This window comes from Rattus rattus, chromosome 16 (genome assembly GCF_011064425.1).
Source record: "Rattus rattus isolate New Zealand chromosome 16, Rrattus_CSIRO_v1, whole genome shotgun sequence".
Taxonomy (NCBI): Eukaryota; Metazoa; Chordata; class Mammalia; order Rodentia; family Muridae; genus Rattus; species Rattus rattus.
The window spans coordinates 30,362,127-30,378,017 of record NC_046169.1 but is presented as its reverse complement, the minus strand read 5'-3'; the positions used below and the strand labels follow the sequence as shown (position 1 = coordinate 30,378,017).

At 46.6% G+C, this 15,891-nt stretch overlaps 1 protein-coding gene across 1 annotated transcript; it reads right to left on the bottom strand.

Moving 5' to 3' along the window:
* Nucleotides 1-9,448: 9,448 nt before the first annotated feature.
* Il31 (interleukin 31) lies at nucleotides 9,449-11,875 on the bottom strand. The gene is made up of 3 exons (XM_032886533.1): nucleotides 11,860-11,875; nucleotides 11,540-11,691; nucleotides 9,449-10,013 (listed from the first exon to the last, which is right to left on the bottom strand). Exons 1-3 carry the CDS (start codon nucleotides 11,873-11,875, stop codon nucleotides 9,696-9,698), a joined length of 486 nt encoding a protein of 161 aa, XP_032742424.1. The 3' UTR covers nucleotides 9,449-9,695.
* Between the last annotated feature and the right edge of the window lie 4,016 nt (nucleotides 11,876-15,891).

The window sequence follows — 15,891 nt, the reverse complement described above, 5'->3', positions numbered from 1 at the left end:
CTACTCAGGAGGCTGAGGCAGGACAAGCCCATAAATTCAGGATCAGTTTGGGGCAACGTAATTTGACCTAGATTCGGGGTGTTTTGTTTTTATCTTTTTCTCACAGCTCTGTATTCCCCGACTGTCCTTTTGCTCTCAGGGACATCCCCCGGGATATGTCAGTCCCCTCATCAGCACTTGCTGCTGCTTTGCGTCTCTGCTTCTCTAAGTCTGTGGCACGGGAGTTTCTTTTTGTTATTTATTAATTTACTTGCTTAGTTTTGAGCTGGAACCCACAGAGATCTGCCTGCCTCTGCCTCCAGATGCCGACACCAACAGGCAGGCACCACCGTGGTACAACAGTCATCATTGTGTATTGCTTTGACTGCAAAACCATGCCGTGAAAGACATTTGGGATATTTAGTTTCTCACAAAAGGCCAAGGCCTGCTTATTTATTCTTCACCCTCTTTCTAGGGTTTGGCCGATCGTTACCCAAAGAAATTCCATTGAGAGTTTTTTCCTAGTCGGGTTCCCGTTAACTTAGGGTTTATCACATTTGCCGTCAGCGGTTGGCCCTATCCAACGTTACTGCCTCCAGAGAAAGCAAGTATGAGTGAGATTTCTCTCCTGCGTGGTTCTTGGGCAGGTCGTCTTGATTTAGAGTGAGCCTCTCTCTGATCTCTCCTATCTCTCCTCTATACTTTTCTTGTTTCTGAGAATCTGTGGGGGGAACATAGTCATCAAAACAAATGTCACCGTAGTAGTGGGCCACCAGCATCAGGCCTCACGGATCATATCGAAAGTTCTGATCCCCGTTTGAAAACCCCTGGGCTACCAAGGAACAGTGAGTGAAAGCTCTTGCTACCGAGGCTCTTCTGCCCCAGGCTAGCAACACAGGCGGCTCCTGACACAGTCAGTCCTGCTGACACAGGATTCAAAATAAACAGCAGCAAGCGAGTGATGGCAGATGTACCTGTTCCAATTCGGATGAACCTTCAAAACATCCTGCTGTGTGAAGGGAGCCAGACTCCAGGGCGCATAGCGTTGTGATGTCATCGACAGGACAGTCGAGACTGGGAAAATCCAGACAGGCAGAGTGGTTAGGAGGGCAGAGAGGAAAGGGCACTTGGGAGTGACAAGCTGCTGTGATGGACAGGGGGTTTCCTTTGGGAATAAAAAAAAAACTGCTTTGGGATTGGATGGTGATTATGGTTGCACAACTCTGTAAGTGCATGGTGATTCACCCGTTTGGGACAGCTACTTTCTGAGGAATGTGTTATCAGGTACCCTGTCCTGTGAACACTGTAGGGTATACTTCAACCAACCTAGAGGGAGGGCTCAATCACTAGGCTTGTCTCGACAGATAGATAGGAAGCATGAGGTATAGGATCCCGCGACTGACGTAACACAGCATGCCATTTTGTTTTGTTTTGCTTTAGCAAGTAGGAACACACTCTAAGATAATGCCAAAAGAGACACAGGGCTGGGAACATAGCTCACTGATACAGTGTTCCCCAGAAAAGCCCATCACTGAAAGACAAAAAAAAAAAAAAAAAAAAACAAACAAACAAGTATAGCTAGATGTGTTGATGTCTGTCTGTCTTCCCAGGACTCCCAAGCCAGAGGGAAGAGGATCACTTGCAAATTCAAGGCTAGCCTGTTCTACATAAGGAGTTCCAGGGCAGAGCTAGGGAGGGATTCTTAGACCCTGTCAGAAAAGAAAAACCCACCACCACCAACAACAAAATAGCATAGGGTAGGATAGGATAGAATTGTGTAGCATACCTATTATTGTATATAGTATACTGTCTTAGTTACTTTTCTACTTCTGTGATTAAGCATCATGACCAAGGCAACTTATGAAAGCAAGCATTTCATTTTGGAGTTCACAGTCCCAAAGGATTATAATCTATGACCATCGTGGCAGGAAGCATGGCAGCAGACAGACAGGCATGACGCTGGGTGAGTGGCTGAGAGCTTACATCTTGTCCATAAGCACAAGACAAAGAGAGAACTAACACTCAGAATGGTCTGAGCTGTAAAAGCCCACCGCCAGTGAACCTCCTCCAGTAAGGCCACGCCTTCCGATCCTTCCCAAACGACTTCACAAACTAGGAAAGAGACATTCAAATACACGAGCTTCTGGAGGGCATTCTCATTCAAACCAGCACATATAGCATAGTGTAGGATGGGGTGCTATATATACCATCCATATAAGTATATGATACAGCATAGTGTAATTCAATATAGTACAGTACAGTTTGGTATAGTGTAGCACATTATGGTATGGTGTAGCTCGCTATTGTATTATACAGTGCAGTATGGTATGGTGGTATATAATATAGTATTGTGTGCCATTGCATAATATATAGTATGGTGCTACTGTTTGAATCTGGAATTCATGTGTGGCTAACTTGGGCTCCAGTCAGTGGAACTACTGGGAGGTGGTGGAATGTTTGAGAGATGGGGGCCTATTAGAAGAAACCTAAGTCCTTGGGACATCCCTTGAAGGGGTTACTGGGACTCCAGCCCTCCTCCTCTCCCTGCTGTCTAGCTCTGCCGTGGGGTGAGCAGGTAGACCCACGTGTTCTTGCTGTGATGAGCTGCCGAAAGCAATGGGACCAAGCGACGGAGCAAAAGCCCCTGATACCGTGAGTCACTATAAGCCCCGCTTCCCTGCCCCTTTTTCTCAAAGAGAATAAGAAATAGGTTATTCTGAGCCAAGTATGTATGAGTGCCCTCTGCTTGGGAACGTGGATTCAGATTACCGTGTCGCACTTCAGCATGGGACTTCTGTAGTCACACAACAAAAGAAAGCCATGGAGCTGCTGAGATGGCGGACATGAAGGTGGTGGACATGAAGGTTTGCTACCTGAGGACCTGAGTCCGGTCTCCGGGCTTATTATGTGGGAAGGAGAGAAATGTGAAAATTGTCCTCCGGCTTCTTCATGTATACTTACACACACACACACACACACACACACACACACACACACACACACACACACAAATAAGTAAATGAGTAAATGTAATTAAAATGTCTATGAGAAAGTAATAAATCAAGGCATCTGCCATGTACACGGGTAGGGACTCTGGATAAGTGGGTGTCTTGCTTACTATTACTGTAAAAAGACACCATGACTCCTCAGATGACAGCTATGCTAAGCTCCTGTCTTAGTCTCTTCTCCATTTTTGTCCCTGCAGTTCATTAGACAGGAACATGCTTGTCCTTTTGGGCCTGGGTTACCTCACTCAGGATGATATTTCCTAGTTCCATCCATTTGCCTGCAAAATTCACGATGTCCTCATTTTTAATAGCTGAATAGTATTCCATTGTGTAAATGAACCACACTTTCTATATCCATTCTTTGGTTGAGGGACATCTGTGATGTTTCCAGCTTCTGGCTATTACAAATAAGGCTGCTGTGAACATAGTGGAGCACGTGTCCTTTTAGTATGGTGGGGCATCTTTTGGGTATTATGCCCAAGAGTGGTATAGCTGGATCTTCAGGTAGAACTATTTACAATTGTCTGAGGAACCGCCTGATTGGTTTCCCAGAGCCCCCTATGGTTGTATAAGGGGAAGGATTGAAGAAGCTGAAGGGGAGAAAGACCAGCAGTCTTTACTAACCTGGACCCCAGGGAGCTCCCAGAGACTGAGCCACCAACTAGGAGCATATACTGGCTAGTCCAAGGCCCCCTGGCACACATATAGCAGAGGACTACCGGGTCTGGCCTCAGTGGGAGAAGATGTGCCTAAAACTCAAAGAGACTAGAGGTCCTAGGGAAGCGGGAGGCCTGGGGTTGGGGGGTTGCTTACAGTTCAGAGTCCATGATCATTTCGGTGGGGAGCATGGTGTCAGGCTAGCAGGCATGGTCCTGGAACAGTTGCTGAGAGCTCACACCTGATCTAACACTTGCAGGCAAAGAGAGAGGGAGCCTGGGCCTGGCCCGTGGTCTTTTGAAACCTAAAAGCTCAATGGCACACCTCTTCCCGCAAGGCTGCATGTTCAAATCCTTCCTAAACAGTCCACCCACTAGGAATCAAATGTTTGAAAATGGCCTGTGGGGGCCATTCCCATTCAAACTGCCCTAGTTCATTACAGTAAAGCAGGGAAAACCCAGGTGTAGGCTTCAGATGTTATCAGCTGTCATTCTTTTTAAGATTTATTGATTTTAGGCTTATGAGTGCTTTGCTGGTTTGTCGTGATGCCTGGTGCCCACAAAGGTCAGAAGAGGGTGTCACAGCCCCTAGAACTGGAGTTACAGATAGTGGATTCCGGGAATCCAGCCCTGGTCCTCTGCAAGAGGGACAAGTGCCTTCAACTGCTGTGCCTGATTCTGATGTTACTTTTAAGTGTTTTCACTTATTCCTTGATCATTTCACACATGTTTACATTTTGTTCCTATTCTGCCTATTACGTTCCTGTATCCCCTTCTAACTGCTCGGCGTGTCTTCCCAACAAGTCCCCCTCCTACTTTCATTGTGTGTGTGTGTGTGTGTGTGTGTGTGTGTGTACATGTGTGTTCATGTCTGTATGTATGTGTCTGTGTGTACCCATGTCTCTATGTATGTGTGTGTGTCTGGGTCTGTGTCTGGGTCTGTGTCCGTGTGTGTCCGTGTGTGTCCGTGTGTGTCCGTGTGTGTGTGTGTGTGTGTGTGTGTGTGTGTGTGTGTGTGTGTGTGTGTGAGAGAGAGAGAGAGAGAGAGAGAGAAAGAGAGAGAGAGAGTGTCCTAGAGTTTAAGTAGTATTTGCTTACATAATCACGAGTGTGATGTTATTTACTGAAGCATGAACCTTACCCCTGCAGCCATTAACTACCACTGGGTCCTCAGGGGACCTTTCTTCCTTTTAAGTTGATCATCTCGAGTGTTTTGTCATAGCAATGAAGAGTGAGCATATGTAGTAATTATACAGACCAGTAACAAAGTTTACTTAAGAACCACATACTGCACCTGAATTCATATGCTATCCATACCTCTTGGGTTGGGTGTGGAAGACTGAGCTATATGTTCTTGTACATACAGACAACTGCTCTGCCCCAGTGCCTGTGCTGTACTTTTATATGATGGTGGCACAGCAGGCTTGTTTATGCCTGTATCAGCACATGTACACATGAGTGATGTGTTGTACCACAACGTTAAGAGAGCAGTCAGTGGGAACGCCTGTGTCGTGTACATATTGACTGACATTGATCAGCACCAAGTTCGGAGAATCATGCACATTCTACACATTGAACAAGTGGCGTTTATGCTACATAAATTCTAGGTCAATAAAGTTGCCCAAATTCATTCCAGAGACCTAGCTAGACACTAATCCAAATCTCCAGGTATAAAATCCAGGAATCTGGCTTTTGTTCATACACTCCAATAGAATAACACAACCAGTATGTATGGACTTGTTCAAAAATTAAGGCTTTTGAGACAATGAGAAGAGCAAAGACTTGGTCATGCCAAGCACATGCCTGTAATCCCAGCACTCAGGAGTCTGAGTCAGGAATATTGCAGCTCCCAGGTAAGCCAAGTTATACAGTATGACCCTCTTTCAAAAGCAGAATAGAACATTCGAATACAAGAAGCCCCTCTGGTGGAGCCTTGTGACTGCACACAGGCTGGGCCACCACTGGTCTGGTTCCTAAGAGTTTGGGATGCACCACCAGAAGAAACATATAAATTTTATTACTACTAGTAGTAGCATTAGTGTGTATGTGGTCTATGTGTGTGAACGCAGGCACATGCAAACTACAACCCTTGTATGGAAATCAGAGGACAACGTCCACAGGTCAGTTCTTGCCTTCCACCTCGTGTTTGAGACAAGTGTCTCTTGTTATTTCTGCTATGTGGCCCACTCTATGCTGACCCATGGTCTTTGGTGTGATTCTCCTATCTCTGCCTCCCATCTTGCCGTAGGAATGCTGGGATCACAGACATGTGCCACCGTCTCTGGCTTTGACGTGACCTCCGGGAATCAGCCTCAGGTCTTCAGACTCGTGTGACACGTGCTTTCCCCACTGAGCCAGCCATCTCCTCAGCCCAACAAAATGGAATTTGTTTGGCTGTTCACCTCTTCCCTGGAGAAACGCCAGTCAAGCAGGGAATTAAGGAGGACAATCAGAACATCACAAGATGTCTCATCCTGCAAGAAAAACTAAGTGGTTTTTTTTTTATGCCTCTGTGTATGATGTGTATATATGTACGTGTGCATGCATGCATGTGTGTGGTGATCAGAGGACAACTCCAGATAGTAATATTAGCCTTCCACCTCCTTTGAGACAGGGTCTCTTGTTCACCACGATGTATGTCAGGCTAGCTGGCCCGTGACTGTCCAAAGATTTTCCTGTTTTCATTTCCTGGTCTCATCCTAGGTGCACTGAAGCTACAGATGTGTAACTATCACATCTGGCTTTGCATGGGCTCTGGGTCCTCATGCTTACACGGCAAGCACTTTACCCACTGAGCCATCTCCCAGCCCAGCAACGTAGGTTTGATTGGAGAACCGTTGTGCGGTCCCCAGCCAGGGGCTGAGTCATCTCCAGAACTGTGGGCTTTCAGTGGTGGGAGCCATGCTGAGAGACCCCCGAGCTCAGTCCCCCTTTGGGCTGATTCCAGGGGAGCAACAAGTTACGGATGTTAGGTAGGGATAGGCAGTGGCCTGCAAAATCACTGTGAGCTCATTGCTTGTCACTGCCAAACTCTGGGGCAGTGTGCTGCTACCGAGACCTTAGCCTTTCTCCTCCTGGACAGTGGGCACCCTGTGGTCCCCATCTCTTCCCTTGAGGATTAATTTCTGACCATCTGTGCTGTTCTATGCCATTGGCTTCTTATTCAGAGTCTGACCCCCTGTTGTGATGACGGAGAAGGCTTCACATTTCCGGGTGGTATGGACTACTTGCCACCAAACACACATCTCTATTGTCCAAACAGTCCTCCAGGAGGGCAGAGACATTCTCAGCACACGGCTGATCCAAAGCTAGACCACACATATCAGTGACAGAAACTCAGGCTGGAAAGAAATGGCTCAAGGGTGGCACCCACCTGGCCATGTTACCTGGCCTTTGGAACCGGCTTCTCCACTCCGGAGAAATGAGTTTGGCTCTTGTCTCCAGGACTCAAGTGGAAGGAGATAACATGTCAGTCAAAGGTAATCCCTCCCAGAGCGGTGCTGTTCCACAGGCCATCGAGCCACTTGGACCGAGCTCAGTATAACCAAGGAACTGAATTTTTTAAATATCCCCGGAGGCTGAATGTGACTGATGTTCAGTGACACGTCATGAGCGCACAGCAGGGGAACAATTCCAGTTTGATCCCAGCACACACACAAAAAATCATAAAGTGAGCACATGGACTTACCTGTCACCCAGTATTTAAGAAGTTGGGGAGAAGGAGAATCATGTGCTCGGGGCCAGCCATGGCTGCATAGCCGAGTAGGACCCTCTCCCGAAACAAAGAACCAGGCACGGTGCCATACCTTTAATCCTAGCCGTCGGGAGGTCGGGGCAGGTGGATCTCTGTGAGTTCAACACTAGTCAGGTCCAAATGTTGACTTCCAGGCCTTCCAAGACGATACTCACCAGCCTACCAAGTAGAGTATGTGTTCTTATGCCCAACAAGGGTGTAAGAATAAGAGTTCAGTGCACTGAAGAAAGGTGACAAGGCTAGTAATTCCTTTAAAAAATGGGGAGGGACCTTCAGATTTGCCGTAAGGAGGTATAACCAAGAATTTGTGGACATTTTTGGAAACCATCACCAGAATCGCTCATTATGGAGATGATACGTGAAACCAGTCCAGTTTCCTCTAATTTCTTATTCTGGGTATCATTGCTGATTTTCTGTTCCCCTCATTCATGTTTTGTTTCATATATATATATATGCATATATATACACACACATACACATACATATATATATATATATGTAGGTATATACACACATGTATATATTCTGTATGCTTTCATAAAAATATATGCATAGATAATATATATACTTATGTTTGTATTTATATATAACATATATAGGTTTTCCAAGACTTTATTTTTATTTTTTTAAGATTTATTTATTTTATGTATATGAGGATACCATCACTGTCTTCAGACACACCAGAAGAAGGCATCAGATCCCATTACAGATGGTTGTGAGCCACCATGTGGTTGCTGGGAATTGAACTCAGGACCTCTGGAAGAGCAGTCAGTGTTCTTAACCACTGAGCCACCTCTCCAGCCCCCGAGACTTTTTTATTTTTAATTAGAATTCTTGAAAGAACATTTGTCTGTCTCCTCTATTTCTCCTGTAAATCATTTCTTTCACAGCGATCTCGTGTCTGCTTATTTTTTTTTTCTTTGAAAGGACATATAGTTGTGATATGTTCTGTCCTTACGTCCCAGTTTTGGATAGCTTTTCTAATAACAGGGTTGGACTGCCTCAAAAGGCAAGGATAGTCAAACAGAACCATTGCAGACAGGGTGTCTGGGGATTCCTAAGCCTGCTATGAGCCTGCGGCTGTACCGCTCTGAGTGTGCTTGAGCACAGATGAGCCTGGTGTGAGATCAGAATAGAGAAACCCACTAGAGCAAGAATGAGAAGTCTGGGTCCTAGCTACAGCACTCAGAATCCTGACCACATCTCCCCGTTCTGTGCGCTTCAGCACGCCACATCTTCTGTTTCGCTGGACCTTAGTCTCTCTAAACCATGAAAGTACGGGTTGACTCAAGATTCGTGCTTCTCAGTAGGAGCACATCTGAAAATGAGTGCTTAGGAGGCTTCAAAACCACGGCTACGGGGCTGATGGCTCATCTCAGGCTCATAGGCTACCATGCTCAAGGCCCTGGGTTCGATCCCCAGTGTTTCCACAAACAAAACTAAGACCCTGGGAGTGAGCAGATGGATCAGGGCCTTGTGTTTCCAACACGACGCTGTTGCTGCTGAACGGTGCCCAGATACTTTGAGACCCCTTCCAACCAGACGAGCACTGAGAACCTTACCAATGCTCAAGGACTCGCTACTACTCAAACAGCAAACCGTTACGTCTGCCGTGAAGATGTCCCTACAGAATTGGTCAAAGAGATGGCTTGGGAATGCAGTGGCAATTGTGCATGGATACTGAGTTACTGCCCTGAGCCAGACGACAGGAGTGTCCCTGAGACTCAGTCACTGCCGAGGGAAGAACTGAGGCCAGGCAGAATAATGCAGTCCGAGCTGGAATCTGGGTATATCGCCAAACAGCTGCGTAACCTTGACTAAGTGACTAAATGACTTCTTTCCTGAAGTCTCCCAGCCCACATACCAAAACGACAGTGATCGGACTTATGGCCCGCCCGGAACAAAGATGTTTATCAGACACGTGATGCTACTGGGATTGTTTGTCCGTAATTGGTGGGAGAAGCCAGCAACATAAACACTATTTCCAGAACATCCCCATCCTCTGATTTCAACCCCATCACAAACTCCAAAACTGATTACTGAGATCGTGTCGGTATAATTTATTAAATAGACTCTGAGGGCTCCTCCATGGAGCGTTAACAAACTCAGTACATAAATACCAATAAATAAATATAATCTGCAAATTCCAGTCCCTACAGGGTAGAAGAATAAGATTTCAATGGACAGAACAAAAACATATAAATAACATGGCTAGTTACGACGGCACAGTCTCTTTGGGGTCAAGTCCTACGTTGCAGGCTCAGCTGTCCCAGGACACTGGGCTCTCCCCGCCGTCACTCAGCATATATTGTCTTTAGCCTGCAGTTCTGCCATGCAGTCTGAGAACTTCTTTAAAACACTAAGTATGAATGTTTTTTGAGTGTAGGAGTCAGTTTTTTGAGGCCTGGAAATGTTTACATTCAGTGGGTTCAAACAGCTGATGTCGACCAGCCATTTTGTGAGCTTAGTAGTATCTACTGTGTTCCCGCTCAACGATTTGACTTCCTCCAGGTATGCTTTGAGGGCCGAAATGTTGGTCAGTGCTTCTCGGCCCAGGCTGAAACACGGCAGCTGTAGCGACTCGTCTGGCGATATCCCAGATGCCTCGGTTTTGTTCTGGAGAAAGAGGAGATTTGAAATATTATAAGGAAGAGGTTTGTAATAACCCGTACAGATCCAGTGCTTCCTCTGTGTCTAGCCTGCCTCAGACCTTATCTAATTGACACAACATCCTTGTGAGGCTTGGGCCATCACTAACCCTGTGTCTACACGAATCTAAGGCATAGTTGGATTGCGAGCTAGAAGACGTGGCATAGCCACCCAGGTCAGCCATGATTCCCTAAGGGTGCTCCTACCCACCTTCCCTTCTGCCCCTCTGCCCATCTGAGTGAGGCCGCCCCCAGCCTTCTGCAACCTATTCTCAGAGGCTCAGTGGCTGAGGTGAGTGGGAAAAGGGGATTTATCTGTGTTTCCATGAAGCTTCCCTTTTCTGTATGAATGCCACTGGTGTCACGTGCTGATAAAAGGTGGTCTGTGCTGGCCTGGAAAGGCCTCTGAGATGCTAGGGAGAGTCAAGAAACCGAAGAACTAGGGGATGGGGATTTAGCTCAGTGGAAGAGCGCCTCCCTAGCAAGGGCAAGGCCTTGGGTTCGGTCCCCAGCCCCAAAAAAAAAAAAAAAAAAAAAAAAAAAAGAAGAAAAAAAAAAAAAAAAAAACTGAAGGACCAACTTGTTAAGACCATTATCAGTCTTGGGTGGCTCACATCTACCTTTAAGTCGATTAAAGCCAAGGCCAAAGCTTATGCGACAGAACAGACGATAAGGTCAACACTAACGTCACTGGTGTTTCCAGGTTCAGTGTTGCTTGTTTAATTGAAGTTATCTAAGAGGCCCTAAGGAAATTAAGTAGTCATACTTTCTGGGTCTTGTGTGCCAAGATCTGGCAAGGCAGAGGGCCTTCCAGGATGCTCCAACAGCATATAGACAGTTGCCTAGTTAGTCAACTGCAGAGGAACCAGAGACCCAAAGGAAGATTTCCATGTCCTGCTTCCACTAGGAAGTCTTCTACTGCTTAGACTGGCTCTCATCACTCTCAGGGAATTCCTGGGAATTGAACTCAGGACTTCTAGGAAGAGCAGTCAATGCTCTTAACCGCTGAGCCATCTCTCCAGCCTGGCTTCTCAGGGGATTCCTGAATCAAGCTGGCCCATCTCTAAGGATGCACTTTCAGCAAGAATGCTCATCTAGTAGGACCATGGGCCAGACAGGTTTGAGACGAAGGACGCTGTGAGCGCACATCCTGTAGTGGTTGGGAAGTCGCTGACGTTTCAGGTCCCTTGGACTAGTCTGCCTCTGCCCCCTTTTTTTTTTCTTTTTCTTTTTTTCGGAGCTGGGGACCGAACCCAGGGCCTTGCGTTTGCTAGGCAAGCGCTCTACCACTGAGCTAAATCCCCAACCCCGCCTCTGCCCCTTTGCTAGTGCGTTTATACCCCTGTGAACATTTCACCCCGACCTGTCTGATTTGTCCCCTTGCCTCTCTCACTTCCATAGCTGGTTTCATATCGAAAAAGAACAGCTGTGCCTGACAGCCAAATAAGACCTTTTAAAGAAATGGTTTAGGAAAACAATCTCAAGGACACTTACATAGTCTTCATAAAGAGCCTTCGACTCCACTTTCAAGAGTTTAAGTGTATGTTGTAAATTTGTCTTTGATATGGGTGCACCAAAGGAGGAGCTGCAGATGGCCAGCCAGGCTCCTACACAGCACAGCAGCACCAGGGCAGGCTTTGTCGGTCCTGGAGAAAGAGAAGGATGCCATGAAGCTCATGGGTCAGACGCCCCTGCCCACCCCAGCTTCAGTTACAACAGGTGCCAGCCAGCAACCACCTGGGGCAGCCATTCCTGTCTCCTTCCCCTAAGAGCTATGGAGCTGAAGCCACGGTGAGCTGCAGAGCCCGTGGTACCTGTGTGGAAGATCATGGTGACCGGAAGACAAAGAGTAAGACCTGCTTTGCTTGTGGCCTCTGGAGCCTGATGTGTTCGCCATGGCCACCAGGCGATATATAAAGGGACGTGGTGAGGAAGAAGATCAAAGTCCCGCCCATGGCAAAACCATTGCTCAGCTTTTCTCCAGAAAACATTTTCAGAATGCTGCCAGCCTCGGCTCGGGGGGAAAGCAGGGCTGGAAGGAAATGCTGAGGTTACCCTCAAGGCAAGACAGAGAGGCTTGAGTCACATGCACACACACGCACACACACACAAACGCATAGACATACCACACAGGAAGGCATGTGCATCTTGGGCATCTGATTGTTCTTGGAAAGTGCTCGCTGAGTTAATGAGAGGAAACTTTGAAGCCCAGAATCGAAAAGTACAAACCCTGAGGAAGAAGTGACTTGGAGGGGCTGAGGGGTCAGTGCCCTGCAGGGAAGTTTTAAGAGGCCGTTTATCAGCAAAGAGGCATCGTGAGATCCTCAGAGCGATCCGTCTGTGGGGATTCCTGAAGCCGCAGGATGACTCTAATGAACACAGGGGAGGTATGAGGAGAAGGCGTCTGTGCTCCAATGCCTGCCCTTGTCTTGGGTTCTCACCTCCACCTTTGTGACTTCTGCCTCTAGGGCCAGAATCACTCAAGAGTTATTCTGGTCACATCTTCCATTGTCCAGATAATGGGAGTGGGGGGTGGGCAGTTAATTATTGGAACTGAGGGGGTACACACTTGGAATCTAGCAGTCATGAGGCCGAGACAAGAAGGTCGCAAATTCGAAGCCACTCTGGGTAGCAAATCACTAACTGAAACAAGACAAAACAAAACAAAACAAAGCACTAAATTTTTAAGCTTTGAAGAAACGTTTACTACCATATTTCAAATCACACATGCTTAAAGCAGGTGAGACATTCTTTTAAATCTTTACAATCAAAATATCCTTTAACTATTTAAAAAAAAAATGTAGGGGGTTGGGGAGTTAGCTCAGCAGTAGAGCGCTTGCCTAGGCGCAAGGCCCTGGGTCTGATCCCCCCAGCTCCAAAAAAAAAAAAAAAAAAAAAAAAAACCATGTAAAGTGATATTCATGGTTTGGAGATATGGCTCAGTGGTTAAGAGCACTGGATGCTCTTCCAGAGGACAGGGGTTTGATTCTCATGTTTGCAGTTCCAGCATTCAGGAGACAGTCTATCAAAGAAAAAGGAAGTATTTGTTAGATTGGGTTTATTGATCACTGTTGGAACATTCCCATCTCATGCCCAAAGTCCTACTTCAATACTTACTTCCTTCAAAAAATATGATTGGAATCGTTTATTCTTTTTGTTAAGATTTATTTTGTAGATAGGCAGTGGTGATGCACGCCTTTAATCCCACCAGATCTGTGAGTTTAAGGCCAGTCTGGTCTACAGAGAGTTCCTGGACAGCCAGGGCTACCCAGAGAAACCCTGTCTCAAAAACAAACGAACGAACACCCCAAAGAAATCAAAACTCCAAACCAAAACAACCAACAAACAAAGTTTTATTTTGCGTGTTTATATTGCCAGTGCCTGAGGAGGCCAAAGGGAGGCATTGGTTCTCCTGAGCCGGAGTGGAAACTTAAGGGTTCTTTGGAAAGTCAGTTGTGTTGGATGGGATTTTGCTGGGGCAAACAGATGAGGGAATGTTTTCCTGAATCAGACACAGGTGAAAGGGCGTTCTGCTCAGGCAAGCACGTGAAAGGACACGTGATAGGACACGTGATAGGACACGTGATGGAGGAGTCCCCGCTAATGACACACTCGTATTGGTCCACCTTACAAGCACCGTTGAGCTCCGTTTGTCCGGACCCCATGGAGAGACCCCCGCACCAAAGAACTTCAGGTCCCATGCCGCGACTGCGTTCTGTTTCCACAGACTCGGGCGATTGGCAGCGTGATGATGCCAGTGGACACTGACACGTGGCATTTTGCCGAGGCAAGACCTGTGAAAGACAGGATGTATAGAGGGAGTATAGAACTGCCCTTGTAGAGCAGTTCTCGGGCTTGCGTCTTCGTTCGTCTTTGCTTTGTCCACTGAGGCACAGCCAAGGCCTTGTGATGTTCCTGGTGATCCCGATTCCTCCCACTGACACGTGCTGATTCAGCTGAGGCCTGGGTGCTCCTGCTAGGTAGCGCCACCAATGCCGCTATCCTGACTACTGCACTGGACTGCTGGCAAGTCCGTGAGTGGATCGAGCTTCCGTGGCTGACTCCTGTGAACTAAGACTGCTGATTTCCTGGTGATGCAGATGAGATTTACTCCAAAGAATCATTTCTCAACAGGTCCACTCCCCGCCCCACCCCTGTATCCTTTCTTTTCTGCTACCTATTGGTGGGTGGTGGACTAGAAGGGAGGTTTAAGCATTTAAGAACCATCATTAAGAGCAACTCTTAAAAATAATTAAAGTTCTAGTCCTCCATGAGAGCAGCAAACACCGAACCAACCCTTTAGCTTCCCATTTGTTCTTGTTTCTTTGTTTTTGGAGATTCGATGTCTGATCATTTATTTGTTACTTCTTTTAGAGGTTTTTGTTTTGTCTGTTTTTGTTAGTTGGTTTGGTTTTAGGTTTTTTTGAAACAGAATCTTTTTTTTTTCTTTCTTTCTTTCTTTTTTTCGGAGCTGGGGACCGAACCCAGGGCCTTGCGCTTCCTAGGCAAAACGCTCTACCACTAAGCTAAATCCCCAACCCCTATTTGGCTTAAACACTATTTTTGATTGAATTCAGACTCAGAAGTAGAAGCTCCTATCGAACACAGCCTATATCTCCCGGCAGTCTGTTCCTGGTTGTTTCCTTTGGCTTCCTTCTTTCTCTTGGCCAAACGTTTATCATATTCTGCAGCCTCTTCATGATCCTTGGTGCGTGGTTTCATCAGCGCAATCTGTCAGTCAGCATTTGTGCTGCAGGACACGTTTGATAAGATGCTCGATTTGGGTGCATCGATCCTGGCCTCCCAGGATCTGCTCGCCTCTTTTGGGCCACAACTGTGGAAGCACTATAGGCTCAGTCAGTCCAAGAATATCTTTCTTTCCATTTATTTATTTATTTATTTATTTATTTATTTATTTATTTATTTATTTATTTATTTCAATAGTCAAGATGAGAATACTCAGGTTGGCGCCCACGAGCATCTTGAACAGACTTCTGCTTCCTTCCTCTAGTTCTCTTCGGTCCATAACAAGAAGGCCCCTTACTCTCCGAGCAGGGATGGCTCAAACTTTTAATCCCAGCATTCGGGAAGTAGAGAGGCAGGTGGATTTCTGAGTTTGAGGCTAGCCTGGTCTACAGAGTTAGGTCCAGGACAGCCAGGGCTACACAGAGACACCCTTCTCAAAAGAACCAACAAAAAAGGAGAGGGGAGGAGGAGAAGAAAGAGGAAGAGGAGGAGGAGGAGGAAGACAATGGCAATGAGGAAAAGGAGGAGAAAAAGGGAAAAGAAACAAAAAGAAAAGGAAGAAATAATGAATGCCACTTAACAGCAGGAGCACTTTGCCGTCCTTGTTTCACCGGAACACCCTGGTTGTCATTCTCCCCACTGATTTGGACCTCATAACCTTTGCACTTTTCACCCAGAGCATCTGCAGCCACCTCTGTGCCCAGAGGCTCCTCACGAAGAATGTGACATTTGCTTGCATTCATCGTCCACTCCAGTGAGTTTCCGTTGGCTGGTGGCCGGAAAGGAAATATTCATCTAAATCTTCACAGAGCCCCCCATGAAAAAGCGCTCCCGGTTTATTCTTGTTCTGAGTGTCAACTATGTCCTCTTGTAGGTTCTCAGAAAGAGTGACAAACAAGCTCACCAAAGTTCCTGTGCTTATTACCTAGTATTCTAGGGGGCAAGAGACAAGACTAAGGGGTTGGGGATTTAGCTCAGTGGTAGAGCGTTTGCCTAGCAAGCGCAAGGCCCTGGGTTCGGTCCCCAGCTCCGAAAAAAAAGAAAAGAAAAGAAAAAAAGAGAGAGAGAGAGAGAGAGACAAGACTAAGAAGTATTCACAC